Source organism: Pelobates fuscus, chromosome 6 (assembly GCF_036172605.1).
Source record: "Pelobates fuscus isolate aPelFus1 chromosome 6, aPelFus1.pri, whole genome shotgun sequence".
Classification (NCBI taxonomy): domain Eukaryota; kingdom Metazoa; phylum Chordata; class Amphibia; order Anura; family Pelobatidae; genus Pelobates; species Pelobates fuscus.
Window position 1 is genome coordinate 279,780,574 of NC_086322.1, and position 19,032 is coordinate 279,799,605.

General features: G+C 40.0%; 1 protein-coding gene and 1 non-coding gene across 2 annotated transcripts; one reads left to right on the forward strand and one right to left on the reverse strand.

Moving 5' to 3' along the window:
• Nucleotides 1-2,152: 2,152 nt before the first annotated feature.
• On the forward strand, nucleotides 2,153-2,224 carry TRNAQ-UUG (transfer RNA glutamine (anticodon UUG)). Its single transcript has one exon. It is a non-coding gene; the product is annotated as a tRNA-Gln (tRNA).
• An 11,620-nt stretch (nucleotides 2,225-13,844) lies between these two features.
• On the reverse strand, nucleotides 13,845-18,502 carry GNGT2 (G protein subunit gamma transducin 2). Its single transcript, XM_063425529.1, has 2 exons — nucleotides 18,024-18,502; nucleotides 13,845-14,191 (listed from the first exon to the last, which is right to left on the reverse strand). Exons 1-2 carry the CDS (start codon nucleotides 18,105-18,107, stop codon nucleotides 14,066-14,068), a joined length of 210 nt encoding a protein of 69 aa, XP_063281599.1. The 5' UTR covers nucleotides 18,108-18,502; the 3' UTR covers nucleotides 13,845-14,065.
• Nucleotides 18,503-19,032: the final 530 nt, after the last annotated feature.

Consider the following 19,032-nt stretch of genomic DNA (forward strand, 5'->3'; position numbering starts at 1 on the left):
AGAGTGAGGTCCTTGCGAGGACCTCACAATCACATGGCCGGTATAGCTGCCTGCTGCATTGCCAGCAGGGGGACCAACTGTAATGACAGTTGGTCCCCCTGCTGGCTGAAAATCAAATACATTTTTTTTAAAACAGTGTAAAAATAAATAAATTATATACTTAGATCATATATATATACTATATATATATGATCTAAGTATATATATACACATATACATACACACACATACACTGTCTAGGTGTATTTTAATATTAATATATATATAATTATATATATATATTAATATCAAATTACACGTAGACTGATACTGATTAAATATATATATAATTATTGTTATATATATATTTATAAATAATATAAAAAAAATTAATATGTAAATACGTAAAAAAATTAAATAAAAAAAATAATTAAAAATAAAATATTAAAAAATATATAGATGTGTTTTATTTCGTTCTAACTGTATTCTGATATTAATATATATATATTTATATCAAAATACACTTATAACGAAATAATATATATATCTATATACATAAATATATACGTATATATCACTATATATATACCTATATATAAATAAAAATATAAAAAAAAATATATATATATATATACGTATATATACACATATGTATATATATACATATATTAATTCTACACATATATTTATGTAATAATTTTACATAATTAGGTATCCTAATTAATTACAATTAGCGGGACCTGCCTGACCACCCATGCCGAAAGTATAGGGAATTTAATTTGCTAGCACTATATTTAACCCTATAACTTTCCAAGGCACCATAAAACCTGCACATGGGGGGTACTGTTTTACGCGGGAGACTTTGCTGAACACAAATATTAGTGTTTCAAAACAGTAAAATGTATTACAACCATGATATCGCCAGTAAAAGTGACGTTTTTTGCATTTTTCACGCACAAACAGCACTTACAGGGACGATATTATTGCTGCAATACTTTTTACTGTTTTGAAACACAAATATTTGTGTTCAGCGAAGTCTCCTGAGTACAACAGTACCCCTCATGTACAGGTTTTATGGTGTTTTCAAAAATTACAGCGTCAAATATAAGGCTTGTGTTTAATTTTTTTCACATTAAAATTCGCCAGATTGCTTACGTTGCCTTTATGACCCTATGGTAGCCCAAGAATGAAAATTACCCCTATGATGGCATACCATTTGCAATAGTAGACAACCAAAGGTATTGCAAATGGGGTATGTCCAGTCTTTTTTAGTAGCCACTTAGTCACAAACACTGGCCAAAATTGGCGTTTTTTGCATTTTTCACACACAAACAAATACAAACGCTAACTTTGGCCAGTGTTTGTGACCAAATGGCTACTAAAAAAGACTGGACATCGCTTATTTGCAATACCTTGGGTCGTCTACTATTGCAAATGGTATGCCATTATGGGTGTAAATTTATTTCCTGGGCTACTATACAGTCTCAAAGGCAACGTAACCAATCTGGCGAATTTCAATTTCAAATGTAACACGCTATATTTGACCCTGTAACTTCCCAAAACACCATAAAACCTGTAAATAGGGGGTACTGTTTTACACGTGAGACTTTGCTGAATACAAATATGTGTATTTTATTGCAGTAAAAGCAAACAGTATTATGACATTGACAGTTAAAATGTCATGAAGAACGAAAAAAATAAAAAAAAATCTTATTTTCTCCCATTTTTTTCATATTAAATTATGTTTCATAGCTAAATATTTGATATTAAATGAAAGCCCTGTTTCCCTGAATAAAATGATATATAATAAGGGGGGGTGCATTTAATATGAAAGAGGTGAATTACGGTTGGACAGACATATAGCGCAAATGCCAGGTTTTGTTTACGTTTTGTTTCGTTCACAACTTGTACATTTGGCTGCGGTGTTAAGGGGTTAAAGGGACACTCCAAGCACCATAACCACTACAGCCCTGTAGTGGTTATGGTGCCAGGAGTGTAAACATGTTAATAGTGTGCGATCTGGACTCAGTTGAACTATCTCCAAGATTAAAATACTGTCAAAATAGTAACGTTTGCTTTTATAGCCCCATAAATCATAAAACAATTCTTGCATATGAGGATTTCTCCTGTCACTATGGATAAAAGCGCTTCCAGCAGGGTGCAGCCAATAGCAGGTTCCATGGTGTAATGGTTAGCACTCTGGACTTTGAATCCAGCGATCCGAGTTCAAATCTCGGTGGAACCTCACTTATATTGCCTTCCTAAATAAATCAGATTTTAGTTTTACCTATTTTTCTTTATTTCACAATCTACCAATCTCTCTTAATAATATTGATAGCCATGGCATAAAAAAAATAAAATTATCCATTCGCAACGACCAGTATATAAAGTAAATTCACGTATACTGATTGGCTCAACCACACGTCCATCATGCCAACAGCCGTGAATTCGCACGCTGATTCGTTCTGCCTTCTCTAAAGCTGATAGGCGTTAGGGGATGTCAATCACATTGCCGCGTGTAACTTCCCGCTGAACGAGAAGTACGTCATCGAGGACGCCTGACGAGTGATTGGTTGGATGCGGTCTCAGCTGGCGCAGGGGATACGTGAGTGTACAGCCGGGGGGCGTGGCTATAGTCACACAAGAAACTTGTGGAAAAAACAAAGATGGCGTCGACCAGCAAGAATTTTGTTCCCTCTCAGAATTATTCCATGTTAACACATGGCCAATATGGAACACTCTGTTAACATACACTCTGCTCCCACACTACTCTCACCTAGCAAACCCTCTGTCCCTCTCATTATCTGTACTCTCACCTAGCTCACCCTCTGTTCCCTTTCAGTATCTGTACTCTCACCTAGCTCACCTTCTGTCCCTTTCAGTATCTGTACTTTCACCCAGCACACCCTCTGTTCCCTTGAAGCATTAACTTACACCAATTATTTAGCACGTTGACCTGTCTCTCTTTCAAAACACACACACTTCTCAGCATACACTCAACTCTCTCAAAATAAATCTCTCAGATCTTTAGAATATGCAGATATTTGAACTAATGTTGAATTAATGCACACAGTCTACTGCTGAAGGGTTGAAGTGTGTGTGTGTCTGATTTATAAATAGAGTGGATGCCCCCTTTGCTATCTTTGGTCACAAGTTCAGTGCAATATTAATGGCAGCCTCCTTATGAACCCCCATAACAATTTCTCTCTTAAATAATGTATGCCTGAGAAAATAATTTATGGAATGCTAAAATACAATTTGGGGGCTTTTGCAGTCATTTTGGCAGGCAGTGTTGGGAGTTGTAGCCCACACGACTTGCTAAGAAATAGATTGCTTTGCTTTTCTTTCTCTACCCACCACAAAGGTAGTACCTCTCACACACTTATAAGAGCTGGGGTTCTATCTCTTGGCCACGTAGTTTCACAGGATCCACTCTAGATTAAACACTTTAGCCATGTTTTCCCAGCACTAGATTTGGCAAGACTGACTTGATCTGGGCCTCCTGTACATTGCTTTCATGGTTGTGCTCTGTGTTGTCCAATTTTGTGAGGATACCAGAGTTATAAATGCATTTAGACCCATTGGCACAGCAGGAACTGAGGTCAGGGCATTATTGTGGACAATCTTGAGTGTGCCTGGCCACTGTGGCACTGGCTACCAAGCTTCTTTTTTGGGCAAACCACCCTACAAAGCATCACCAGTAATGAAAACAATGACACTAGTATGCAACCTATCGCCCTACCTCCCAGCCTATAGTTAAACCTTGCCAAGTAGGGAGTGTGGGTATCTGCAGTATAGGGCAAGAGAAGGCAAGTATCCTGGGATTTCCCTTTCTTTTGATTTTAAGGTCTAAGAAGAGTGCAGACTGTGGTTAGGGCATGTTGCCCAGAGGTCTGGGTGCCTAAAGTGTACCTTTTAAGCAAAGGTGTCTTTCTATAAAACAAAAAGAAGAGTAAAGAAGAAATGGAGACAACAGTAGTAATGTTTATTAAAATTGTGCAGCTAAAGGATTATTACTGAATGGTTGTGTAAGTAGGACTGCTTTGCCCGGGGGCCTATAATGCTGTTAAGACAGCACTGGCTGAACGGTAAGTAAAACTTAGCATTCAAACCCTCACTGGAGGGGTAGAACTTAAATTGGAATGTTAAAACTATATCGTTAGGAATACATACACCTTCTCCCCCCCCCGACTGACTGAGTGACAGACAGACAGACAGACACACTTATATACAGACAGACAGACAGACACACTTATATACAGACAGACAGGCACACTTATATACACACAGGCAGACATGCATACAAAGACATACACAGGCAGACACACACATACAGACAGACGCACACAATACACACATACAAACAAACAGACACACACACACACACAAAATGTTTAAGACACCCACCTGTTTCCTACCTTTTTAGGTGCAGGAGGGTGACTTTCCCTGGGGTCCAGTGGTGGCTCAGGTGGATGGGAGTAAGAGTTCCCACTCTGACTCCCTGTTCTTCCTCCTGCGCAGGCTCGGTGTATGCTGGGAGGAGTGACGGGCAGTCACTTCCTCCCAGCTTGTGATGTCATCACAGCGGGCCCTGTTAAAGCGCCCAGCGCTGACCGGGCTTCCTGACAATCCATATCCATTGGGTGGCCCTGACAGCACGGGCCACCCGATGGACCCCTTGGACGGCTGCCCCAGTGGATTGCCGCGCAGGCCGGGGCTGCAAAAGATGGAGGTGGGTACCCGGTCGCAGGGGTCCGCAGGGCGGCCGAGCCCCCTGGAGTGAAGGGCCCGGTCTCAGTCGCGACCCCTGTGACCGCGGTATGTATGCCAGTGCATGAGCTGCGGAATTTGATGGCGTTATATAAATAACATAATAATAATGATGCGTATTCTAAATGCTATAGTGTTCCTTTATAACAAAACTGTAGGAAATGAGAAGATTAAATCTTTGTACACCAAATGTATTGTATGCGTCTAAAATTGAAAGTACCATTTGGAGAAATACATCCAACAGGTTAAACCATGGTTCGTCAACCTGGTCCCTACCGCCCACTAGTGGGCGTTTCAGGATTCCAGGTGGGCGGTAGGGATTTCCAGGTTGATCGGGCGGGCGGGTGCGAGCCGGCGGTACCCGTGCGACTGGGTACCGCTGTGACCATTTGCGGCTCCAGCCCGCTCGGTAAACCGCCGGGGCCGCCATCCAAAGTGTCCATCGGGTGGCCCATGCTGTCAGGGCCACCCGATGGATGCGGATTGTAAGGGGGCCCGGTCAGCGCTGGGCGCTTTAACAGCGCGACCGGGCCCCCTGTGATGACATCAGAGCTGGGAGGAAGTGATTCCCCGGTCACTCCTCCCAGCTAAAACTGAGAGCCGCGCGGGAGGAACACCAGGGAGTCAGAGTGGGAACTCTGACTCCCATCCACCTGAGCCACGACTGGACCCCAGGGAAAGTCACCCTCCTGCACCTTAAAGGTAGGAAACAGGAGGGTGACTTAAATATAATGTGTGTGTCTGTCTGTATGTGTCTTTGTATGTATGTCTTGTGTGTGTGTGTATGTGTCTGTCTGTGTATATATGTGTGTGTGTGTCTGTCTCTATGTATGTGTGTCTTGTCTTTGTATGTATGTGTCATTGTATGTGTGTCTTGTGTGTGTGTCTATGTATGTTTGTATGTGTGCCTGTCTGTTTGTGTGTATGTGTGCTTGTCTGTGTCTTTGTGTGTGTATGTATGTGTGCCTGTCTGTGTCTGTATGTATGTCTTGTGTGTGTCTTGTATGTCTGTGTGTGTGTCGTATGTGTGTCTTGTGTGTGTGTGTATGTGTCTGTATGTATATATATATGTGTGTGTGTGTGTGTGTGTGTCTGTATGTATGTATGTCTTGTCTTTGTATGTGTGTCTGCATGTGTGTGTGCATGTCTGTGTGTATGTGTGCCTGTCTGTTATAGTGGACTATAGTAAGTGGGCTACCTAGCTCAGCCTTCCTACTGGGCATTGCTATAAGGACGGTTAAAAAATAGAAAAAAGGGGAAAAAAAGGTGGGGAGGGGAATTGAGGAGGGAGAGGAGATGAGCTGACGCACAAATGAGAAATCATATTATGCGCAAACAGAGAAGTCGTCTGAATATCACTGAAAGAGACCTTCGTTTGTTCCTTACGAAAATCGAACCAGATATCAAATATTTAGTGTCGCAGCATCAACCTCAAGGATCTCATTAATCACTAGTAAAGGTAATTTCAATTTACTTTATTGTTTTCTCATTAAACGTTATAAAGTTAAAAACCTTATAAACCTGCATTAAGTAGAAATAAAAAGATAAATGTACGTACATTTATTTTTTTTTTAAAAACACCCTCCTTTCTTAAAAATATTCCACATTTGCGCGAAAACTGGTGGGCGGTAAGGAAATTTTTTCAACCAAAAAGATGCATTAGTGGGCGGTAGGTAGAAAAAGGTTGACTACCACTGGGTTAAACCAATGGCCTAATGCTTTACAGATCTACATATTCACAACTGCTCATGACCAGTGACAATTTAGTGGCAACAATTGTAGCAAGCTATGATAAAGAAAAGATCATACTTTCACCCTGGAACTGTTAGAATCCAAATTAAAAGTTATGCTTATCTCCTAACTTTTCATATGAACAAACCGGGACACTTTCTTCATTTTAGGGGTGTGAGCATAGGCGTGCGCACGGGGTGTGCCGGGTGTGCCTGGGCACACCCTAATCCCCGTGCGCCGCGCATGGATTGAGGCCGGCAGGGAAGATCAAAATATCTCCCCTGCCGGCACAAGCTTACCCGATTTGCCCCGAGAGAGGTTCTGAACTTAGAGCTCCGTTCCGTTTGGATACGGAGCTAACAGCCTCCAGGCTGCCCTCTCGCGATCTCCGATATTTTCAGAGCGTTGCCGTGGTAACCCGCGGCAACGCTCTGAAACTCCAGCTCTCGCGAGAGGAAGACATGGTCTGTACCCTGCGGAGGTACAGACCACATCACTAGCCCACTGGATCACCAGGGATGACCAGCAGCATGCTCCCTCTTCCCCCTGCAAAGAAAGGTAATAAGGGGAAAGGGGAGTAAATGTGGTGGTTTTTTTATTTTATTTAAATAATGAAACAATCAAAATTAATAAACTATATTATATTACATAAACTATAACCCACCACTTAATCACTACACCCTATATACACACTGCACCTACACACACTATACACCTTATATACACCCCCTACACACTATACCCCTGTACATAACACTACACCTCCTGCACCTACACACACTATATACACACTACACCTCCTGCACCTACACACTATACCCCCTATACATAACACTACACCCCCTGCACCTACACACACTATATACACACTACACCTCCTGCACCTACACACTATACCCCCTATACATAACACTACACCCCCTGCACCTACACACACTATATACACACTACACCTCCTGCACCTACACTCTATACCCCCTATACATAACACTACACCCCCTGCACCTACACACACTATATACACACTACACCTCCTGCACCTACACACTATACCCCCTATACATAACACTACACCCCCTGCACCTACACACACTATATACACACTACACCTCCTGCACCTACACACTATACCCCCTATACATAACACTACACCCCCTGCACCTACACACACTATATACACACTACACCTCCTGCACCTACACACTATACCCCCTATACATAACACTACACCCCCTGCACCTACACACACTATATACACACTACAAACTATACCCCCTATATACACACTACACCCTCTGCACTCACACACTCTATACCCCCTATACACTGCACTCAACTACACAAACTCTATACTCCCTATAAACACACGTATTACACTGCATACACACACACAAAAGCACTACACACTCTATACCTCTATAAACACCTCACCACTGCATTCATACTATGCCGATATACACCTCCTGTGCACCCACTGTACCCCTATGCACACACAACTCCCCTAAATACACACTACACCCACATATATTATACAGCCCAAAAACACACCTATACACTACAGCCCCCAGCTACATATTATACACGACAAACAGACCCCTTTACACTATACAGCATAACCGGTCTCCTCTACACACATGCAATCACATAAAAAACATCCAAACACATATAACACCGCAGGGAGCATTCCCACACGTGCAAAACACACGTTAACAATCCTTTTCCACTAATGGGGACACCAGAGACAAGTCACTAGGACTTTTTCTCTATCAGACAGCACTGAATGCTCTGGTGGGGTATCACACTAACATAACAATTGGGAGGGCGGGGGGGTGCTTGTCAATGGTGGTGATATAATGTGCCACATTTCTGGCCCACCCTTCCTAGTGGGCTGCTCTGCCTGGGCTTACTTTTTGTCCCAGTCCAGCCCTGTTCACCGGCCCACAGGTAGGAGAGGACCCGGGGAGCTCTAGCCAGCAGTTCCGCTGGGTTTCTCTTGCGAGGTCGGAGCATTGCCACGGCCACGCTCAGATCTCGTGAGAGTGAACTCTAGCTCTGCAGGCTAGAGTTCACTCACTAGGACCACACGCACTAACAGCACCCTCACACACACACACAGCAGTATTCGTATGTGTGTATATATATATATATATATATATATATATATATATATATATATATATATATATACACACACACACATATATATGCGGCGTGTGTGTTTTTGCTTTAGGGTGCACACCCTAATGCAATAGGCTGCGCACGCCTATGGGTGTGAGTAGTGTCTGTGGCAAGGGGCGGGGCAATTCTGAGAAATTTTAGGTGACTTACTAATAACTAAAATGTAATATAGGATCAGAACAATGTATCTTATTTAAACACACATTACTGGGAGTATTATTGCTGTGGAGCTCTGTGATACACTCAGACCCATTACTGGGAGTATTATTGCTGTGGAGCTCTGTTATACACTCAGACACATTACTGGGAGTATTATTGCTGGGGAGCTCTGTTATACACTCAGACACACCAACAATATGGAGCTCCTAGAAAAGAGGGACATTAGGATTGAAAAGAGGGACAGAAGGATTTGGGCCCAAAATAGGGACTCTCTCTCCTAAATAGGGACACTTGGCAGGTATGGTTATGTTTATTCAACTAGAATAGCAGATTTACTCCTGCATCAAATGTAGTTTATTTATTTTTTTAAAATCCTTAAACACTCTGTTGCCCTGTATTATTTTTATGCAGTTTCCACTTTTTTCCTTCTCTAATTATTTCTTGATTCACTACATTAGGTTCCGCTATCCACCCCGTAAGCGGTAAGATTAAAGTGCTTTTTAATCATGTGGTGTGGTCAGACATATACTAAAATAAGATCTTCAAGAGAATGTTCAACGTAAAAGAAAAGAAACTTTTTTTTTTTTTTTTAAAGCATATTAAGATGGTTTAATAAAACAATATGCTATGTGACTCTTTGATGGTAGTGTCCACTCAGTAAGTAACCTATTCTATGATTTAACCATTTAAATGTTACATGTGAGAGGTTGCTTTGCTCCTACTCTAGAATGAGCTTTTAACTCTTTAAATATGTCGCCGTCTTTCGGGTCATTTTGACCTACATGGAAACGACGTTACACAGCAAAGAAAACTAGAGTGACACAGATAAGTCTCTGAAAGGCCAGTTAAGCAGCTATGACCAGATTACTAAGGACTTGTTGTTTAATATCACGGTATCAGGATTTAGCCCGAGAAGTCGTCTTAAATGAGTGATTAGCAAAAGGGATTCTACAAATCCCTAGGAAACAGAATTTGAAATCCACAGATCCTGAAATCCCGTGGTCCCCCTAACCTCTCCAGGAAGGCTATATCTACGAAATAATTTAGTCGCTAATTTTATTAAAGAGCTAGCTATGATATTGGAATTTATTTGAAGTAGAAAAACAAACTCGGCTGTTTTGTCCTAAATTGTACACATTGGTTGCCATGACTACACTGAGTCTCAGGATCACACAATAGGTTGATAGGTTTAATGTGCACTTTACACGTTTTTATGGGATTTCGTAAATACACTTTAAAAAAAAAAAAACTGTCTCTATATGTACACTTTATTTTAAATGAGTAATCCATAGCAAAGGATGCAGTCAAGATTTTGCAAAGATGCTTTTAATTTGGCCGGAATTTGCAATTCCCTTGACTATCATGTACAGCTTCTAAATCAGAAAAAAAAAGTTGTTTTGGAGTGTAAATTCCCACAATGATTGCAAAATACACAAACAACATATAAATAATGCATTGATGGAGATGTCTGATTAAATTGTTGTTACCTCTGCTGTCTGGTAGGGGCTTAAAGGGGAACTCCGGGCACTAAAACAACTTAATATAAATGATGTTGTTATGGTGCTTCTTAAACAGTGTAATTCCAGATTTAGCTTCCAGCACTGATCCTTAGATCCCCCAGACAGCATCCGGTTTTTGAAATCTCAGTTTCTGGAAGCGCGGCGTGATGCAGGGCAGGGGCACCACTGATTGGCTGAGAGCTCTCAGTTGACGCTCTCAGCCAATCAGTAACTCCCTTTTCATAAAGCAGGCTTGAAAAAGGTATGTTTCTTTCCAAGCCAGTTTTCAGAATCTGATAGGTTTAGTGCATGATAATAGAAAAAGATGATAATAATAATAAGTAAGTAAATGAGGCGCTGAAAATTAAAATTAGAATAAATAAATACTTCCGGGAGGCAAGGAGGTTATCCTATATTTCGGAGAGCCTCAGCATGACTTTTTTTTTTTTTATATTCTTTATTTTTACTCGACAGACAAAGCAAGTATACATTAACTGTTGGGCTTTCACAGAAGCCCACTGAGATACAATTCGTGAGAAAAAAACAAACAAAAACTCAGCTTGAACAATACAGACCGAACAGTATAACTTACGTCCATTCCTGGACCATTTGTGGCTTGCCTCCTATCGAGGGTATTTTTTTCATTTTATTGAAATATTGAGCAGGTTTGTGAATATCCCATGGAGTCTTTTTCGACCGGCCCGAGTGCTTATCTGTTCCTTCAAACCTTTCAATCATGTCTGGTAAAAATGAAAAATAAAAAATAACAAAGGCTGCCCCCCCCTGAAATCAGAGGGGCGGCTCAAGAGAAAAAGAGAAAAAAGCTCAAGCTAAGAAAGGAATAGTGAAAGAAACGAAAAATCAGTGACAGAAAAAGAAGAGTAAGAAGGAGAAAAGAGGGCGAGAAGAGGGCAAGGGGGGGGGGGGAGTGCAGAGGGCCTCCTAAGGGAGATATCATATCCCACCGTAGGGGGGCTTCTGTTGTTGTTATTGTCAAATCGGGTCACATCCCAATAACCAATCCCCGTCAGTAGCTATTTGAGCCTAATGCGCTGTTGTCCCATGGTTCCCACAGTTTCTGGAACTTCACCACCGTCCCTTTTATCCTTGCTGTCAGGTCGTCCATTATTCTACAGTCCCTTATTCTGGATACGACCCCCGGAAATTCTGGGCCCTCTGGCGAAAGCCATGCAGTTGCAATCGCTCGGCGGGCACATAGTTATCTTATGTTTTAGTTTCTTCTCTCTCCTGGTCCATCCGTCCACTGACCTATTGAGCAAATATACCCAAGGGTCCATAGCCAGGGGCCTATCGAAAGTCTGTTTCAGTATATCTCCAACAGATTTCCAGAAATCCTGGATTTTCGGGCACTCCCACCACATGTGTAAGTACCACGTGCACCGCAACCCCTCCAGCATTTGTCAGTGTCTGTTTTGTGCATATGATAAAGTTGTATGGGTGTGGTGTCAGCATGACTTTTAACTCACATGTTACAATACCCAGCAGTGTTCTCACGCAGATCCTATTCCACAAAGGTCTCTTATAATTAGTATACCCACACTGCTGAGGTTGACTTTTCAAGCTCTCCGAAATATATGATTACCTCCTCGCCTCCCGGAAGTATCCCGAACAAGTGTACAGCCAGCCCTGGAGTTTGAGCCTTACAGAAAGTACAGAAGCTGGCGTCCGCACGTAGTGACAGACTGTTACCACTGAGGGATCCGGTGATTTTTATATCCTCAGCTTTTTAACTTTACCTGCTAATAAAGACTTTGTCTGTCCATTTACGTTAGCTACAGTGGAGTCCGATTTTATTTCAATTCCCTTTTAGCTTTTATTCGTATTGTCTTACAATATTACCCTATATAAAAAAAAAATTCTCTCCTTTATGTTCACTACATCGACCTTTTAGTGTAAGTTGTTATTATATTTGTGTTTTATACACACTACGTCACACAGTGTTTTTGAACTTAAGTGCACTTTGATATATTTTGCACATTCAGCAATTGTTTCGCACATGATAAATGCCACTTTATTAGGGTGAAGTTGTATATTGTATTACAATTTCACTCCATTTGTGTGAGATATATATATATATATATATATATATATATATATATATATATATATATATATATATATATTATGGATTTTGTCTTAACCCCTTAAGGACCAAACTTCTGGAATAAAAGGGAATCATGACATGTCACACATGTCATGTGTCCTTAAGGGGTTAAAGGCACAGCGCACCTTTTATTTTTCCGTTATCTAGTGCATGATAAGACAATGAATGGTCTATAATTCAACATTACTGACGTGCTTGTCCATAATAGACTCGGGAAGTAGTTTCATTCAGTATATTTCAGCGCAGAATCGGATGTCTAATAAATCTTTCCTATGCAAAGATTTATGGCATATGCTGTGGTTCATAATAGAACCATCCTGATTGGCTGAGCCTCTCTACAGTCGCAATGACTGGGGACTCAAAAAAATAATACTTTGGCTTATTTATAAATGAGTATCGTGTTCAGGTAGCATATTTTCAAATTAGCGACACTACTTTTAAATAGATTAGGATTTCACAGTTGGTGACTATCACTACCTCGCTCCATCAAAGGAATAGAATAGAGCTTAATTTATAATTTTAGGTTTTTACTGTATGTATTGGGGCTGATGTGTGCTATGGTCGCTGCTACCGCCCAGGAGTAGTGGGAGATTGAGCGCTGGACTTATTTTTGTGTATTTGTATTCACTTTTGTATCACACCGCTAGGTTACAATGCTGCCACCCATCCCATGTGTTCCCTATTAAGGGTTAATAAGTATGTAGGGGTTTCGAAAAATACCCCACTCTGTCTCATTAGATATTTCTTTGCCTAAAGCTGAAGCAAGCAAGGTGAGTTGTTAGTGTAGGACCCACCTAAGAGGTTTGCCTTGATGTGGCAGGTAGGGTTACATCTAATGGCCATGGAACTAAATAGAAACATAGAATGTGACGGCAGAGAAGAACCATTCGGCCCATCTAGTCTGCCCAATTTTCAAAATACTTTTAATTAGTCCCTGGCCTTATCTTATGGTTAGGATAGCCTTATGCCTATCCCATGCATGCTTAAACTCCCTTTACTGTGGTAATCTCTACCACTTCAGCTGGAAGGCTATTCCACGCATCCACTACCCTCTCAGTAAAGTAATACTTCCTGATATTATTTTTAAACCTTTGTCCCTCTAATTTAAGACTGTCCTCTTGTTGTGGTAGTTTTTCTTCTTTTAAATACAGTCTCCTCCTTTACTGTGTTGATTCCCTTTTATGTATTTAAATGTTTCTATCATATCATATCCTATCATAACCTCCATTTATTTAAATAATTTATACATAGGTATTTCGGCCAGGGCACAGGTAACTTTGTTTCTTTGGTTTTTAGCGGTTTTTTTTTTTTAGAATACCTTCAAGTTTAAACCAAACTCTGTGCTTTCCCAACCCACATGTGACAGAGTGTCTAAAAAAAAAAAAAACTTTCTGTTACAAATATTTTCAGCATCAATATTCCTTTTTAATACCTTAGTCTAATACGGCATTTGTAAATAAGCAAAAAATGGGAGAAATGGGGGAGAAATATAGGGCACACACACACAATTTAAAGTACACGTCATTCTAACAGTATTTAATTGTACGTACATTAAAGAGCACAAATACTGAGTAGAAATAGGAGTGAGGTTAAAGTTCGTTTAAAAGCCTTATTTCGTGCAATGTCAGGAAACCGAACAACCTCCCTTCTCCTTAAACGGGTTTTTGTCCTCTGGTACTCCTTTTAACAAAGGGTCTTCCGTTGCTAAGGATTCAACATAGGTCTTCATCTCCTGTGCAGATTTAGAAACCTAAAAAATGAGAAAATGTTCTATTTTAAACTTAAAAATATAATCCAATACTTAGAGTAAAATTTAAGCTGTGCTGGGAAATGCGCCCCAGGATGGCAACAAAGGTGCCAACACAAGTCTAGTGTAAATTTAGCGAAAGGAATATACTTGAGTCCAAATCTTGTAGCTTTGGTATTTATGATTTGCAGTTTGATTTGCAGTTTGTCTGTGAAAGATAAACATGCAGACAGCAAATAGTTGAAGATACATTTTGTTGTATTATCATCTAGAGATGGGGCTGATTGGTTGAATGTTGCAAGGTTAGCAATTAGGTGGCTTGTAAACAATATACGTAGAAAGGAATGATACAAGTGTAGGGATTAGGAAGCTTTCCTGCACTTGAAGGAATCTAGAGGTTGTGGGTAGTCTACATTGACTAAACATGATGGAGATAGTTGGCTCTGCCATTCTTGTGACTAAGGCAAAATAGGAATTGGGAACTTTGGGTGTCTGGCCCACTGCTCAAAGGACACTATATTCGCCCAGACCACATACACTTATTGAAGTGCCTGGGTGCAGTATCACTCTCCCACTTAGTCCTGCAATGTAAATCAGGCTGTAAGAGGCAGCCTTTATTCAATCAGACAGCATTAAAAGGCACCTCCTCGATGTTAACGGACTTCAGGTCGCCTAAATAATGCTGGACGTCCTGACGCTCTGCTTGAGTACATCCAGCATCAGAGAAATCCCCATAGGAAAGCATTGAGGCAATGCTTTCCTATGGGGAGGGCCTAATGCCCTTGCAGCACTTGCCACACATGCGCATTAGGCCCCCTCCACCGGATGATGACAGAAGAGACGGAGCACTGACGGAGTGCCGAGGGTATCAGCGCTGGAATCGGGTAAGTGAATAAAGGAATTTTTAATCCTTTACATGTTGAGGGGGTGTAACACTTTAGGTTCAATTTAAACAGCTTGATACAAGGATAAAAAGAAAAATGGAGAGGTTCAAATAGACAGCAGTTGTAAAATTAGCTAATCTTAACCATGGTACATGAGAATTCTAGAAGGCAGATCTTCTTTAAAGGGACACTAATGTCACCAGAACCACTACTGCTTAATGCCTAGTAACACCTCTAGTGGCTGTCACTCAGAGAGCCACTAGAGGGACTTCCTGGATTAGGTCCTGCTATCTTTCGTTTAGTGTCTTCACAATCTGCATGGAGATGCTGAACTCTCACCACAGAGATTCATTGATTTGGAGCAGCACAGCGTTTTGCTGCACATGTGCGATAGCATCCCAATGATTGATGGAGGGGGGGAGAGAGAGAGTTTTTCTGTTTTTCTTTCTTTCTTTCTATCTGTCTACCAACAGAGTTGTGGGGGGGGGGGGGGAAGGGGGAAGAAAACCCCTTCCACCTGAAGTACGTGAATAGTTAATACATTACTAAACACAAATACACACACCAGTCAAGTCATAAGACTTGCCTTTCCCACAATCTCACTTTAACAGTTCTCTCACTACTGCAAGGGATTCTGGGTAGGTGTATGCAAATGAGCTCAACAAAGAATCATATTTTTGCCTCATAATTCCACTTTATACATGGATTCCTTGGAGTATGTGTCTGCTGCATACAACAGCTGTGAAACACAACTCGGGAAGAGGAGCAAAGCTAGTGAAGCGTGTGTGTGTGTGTGTGTGTGTATTAATATTAAAATCCACAGAAATTCCTTGCACACAAGCTGAAAATCATCTGCATTGCCCCGTGTCAAAGCCAAAGCTCGGTCTTTTAATAAATCCAATCTTTATTTATGCAATTAAAATTAAACGTTTTAGTCCTCAGGGACTTTCTTCAGGAAAAAAATGCCTGAAGGACTGAAACTTTGAATTTTAATTGCATAAATAAAGATTGGATTTTTAAAAGACCGAGTGTAGCCTCACCATTTAGCATTTTATATGTATGTGTATATGTATATGTATATATGTGTGTATATGTATATGTGTGTGTGTATATGTATGTATGTATATATATGTGTGTATATGTATGTATATATATATATTCCAAATAGAAAGCACTCTGGAATCTGTATTATAGATTATACAGACTTTTTTTTTTTTTTTAGGACTGCATAGAATGAAATGTCAACCTTATTTTGTATCACTGGTTTTGCTGAATAAATCAACACTATATATATATATACAGTTTATTAACTAAATCAAATTAAGCAAATTGCCATTAAAGGGACACTATAGTCACCAAAACAACTTTAGCTTAATGAAGCAGTTTTGGTGTATAGATCATGTCCCTGCAGCCTCACTGCTCAATCCTCTGCCATTTAGGAGTTAAATCGCTTTGTTTATACAGCCCTAGCCATACCTCCTTGCATGTGGCTTGCACAACCTTCCTAAACACTTGCTATGAAGAGTCATCTAATGTTTACACTTCCTTTATTACAAATTCTATTTAATTTAGAATTTTTCTCCAGCAATGTTAATAACTTGTTAGACCCTGCAGGAGCCTCCTCCTGTATGTGATTAAAGTTCAATTTACAGAGAAGAAGATAAAAAGTAAGTTACATCTAATTGAAAGTGAAACCATTTTGTTTCCATTCAGTCTGAGTCAGTCACAGCCAGGGGAGGTGTGGCTAGGGCTGCATAAACAGAAACAAAGTGATTTAACTCCTAAATGGCAGAGAATTGAGCAGTGAGACTGCAGAGGCATGATCTATACACCAAAACTGCTTCATTAAGCTAAAGTTGTTTTGGTGACTATAGTGTCCCTTTAATTTCACATTTTTTTTTAAATTAAAATATATATATTTATATAGTCAAACTGTAAATATTCTCCAAGTCAGCTATCCTTTTTTGTTCAGCTACCCTGGCCTTAAATTCTGAACTCACTTTGAATCCCTGACAATTCTCACTTCAGTGAATAATCCAGATAGTGTGTTTGTGTAATTATAAATAAACGTGCTTAATGACAAATGCTATATATCTGGAAGTCAAGAGTAAATGTAGGTGACTGGCCATCCAAAGTGATACAGTATATGTAGATTTCAGTTTAGTGAAACAATCATTATGCATAAACTGCAATATGTAATACATTTAATTTAAATACATTTTAAACCAGTTAAGATGCAACACCTCTTCACCTCGCTTGGATTGCACAGATTATTATGCTATTTACCTTACCAAGAGCCTCAGCCATTGCTACGGAATTTGACATTAAACCCTTATTTTGAACAAATATGGTCAAAACACATCAACGATGTTAGATTAATGGTCCCTGATACCCCAAGCTCTCTCTAAAATAAAAAAGAACCCTCTCTGTTCCATGCTATTTCTGCTCGAATCTAGGAGCTGATTCATCTGGAAATTATTCTTCCAGAATTGGGATATTTTATATTTTGATTTTCTTAGTGAGGAAGTTCATTAAGTACGTCGTATGGTTTCTAAGTCCGGTGTTGAGAGCCCTTGACACTATTCATCCTACTTCCCCTGTCAACGCCAAGCTAAGAATCATCTTTTGTAAAATGTGTATTTTGCGTAAGACCTTTGTCATATTCTTTAATATATAACCTAAACCTCAGCAATAAAGAGGGTCTGGAATGCTGATAACAGGAGTTCATACAAAAGGGAGCGCAATAGATTGAATTATAGTGGGAGGTTTCACAACACAATTGTTTATAGAAAGAAATATTTCACTGGATTCATCACAAAATAATGTCAATTTGAATTTTTTTTATTACGATATCAAAATAAAATCCACAGAGAAGTGAGCGTGGGAACTGAATTTGTGTTAAGATGGAATAAGGCATAAATTGGACATTTTTAGATAAAACAATATATTACCAGAATTCGCTCTGTCTTGATCTCTTTCTTTAACTGTTCCACTTCCATCTTCAGCACATCCTTTTCAGTCATGTCCTGGGCCATTTTTCCAAGATGTCCTCTTCTTGCACCACAAAGATGCTTTTTAGACGAGTGTTGTACTCTACAGAACTACCTAAGGTAGTTTCAAGGTGGGTGTGATGCTTCTAAAGGTCCATGCAAGTTTGATCATAGAAGAACTTGTCCAAGAACGTTGGTGGAGAACAATCTAATACCGGTAAGTGTTGGGGACAGTTTGTCCAAGAAATTTTATGATGTTCAGGGTTCAAGATATTTGGAAAAAATCTGTCAATAGCCCAAGTTCCCTCAAGGTGGACTTAAGATTCACGTGTATGTATCTCCAAAAGCTGACAAAAAGAATCTCTGGATGGAATGTTCCCAAATAGAAAGAGAGATATTCCAGTATGAAATGGTTTGCCAAACCTGGCCCAGCTCAGTCTCCTCTCATGTCAGATCCCTCCCACGATAAAGAAGACCACAGATGGACGATCCCGCTTTAATCCTAATCTGATAAAGGGCTTAATGTCTAACCTGCTTATAGCTCGGGGGCAGTGTGCATTCTTTGTGAGTGTTTTAAATCAAAAGCAAATATCTATTGTGTGATTTATATATAGAACCTATACCAATATTTGTTTTGTACATATTAATACTATTGTCATGTGACAGTTTTTGTTTTTTGTCTTGGAATGCCTCCGTGTGTATTTTCAAATGGTTCCGACACAATTGTCTATATATTATGTAGCTTTTTATAGTTACAAAAAAATAGAATTTTTTGAAAACAGGCTGTAATTATTAATTGACATGCTGCTCTCTCCGGCTTGCTGGCTCTCCATCAATATAAGGGATTGTGACCGACCGGGATAAAGCTTTAAACTATATCTCTCCGACTCCTAGAGAGAAAATATTAACCTGGAAATAACAGCCAGGAGCTGACGCTTGGCCAGCTAATCTGTCCAGAGAGAAGGAATAG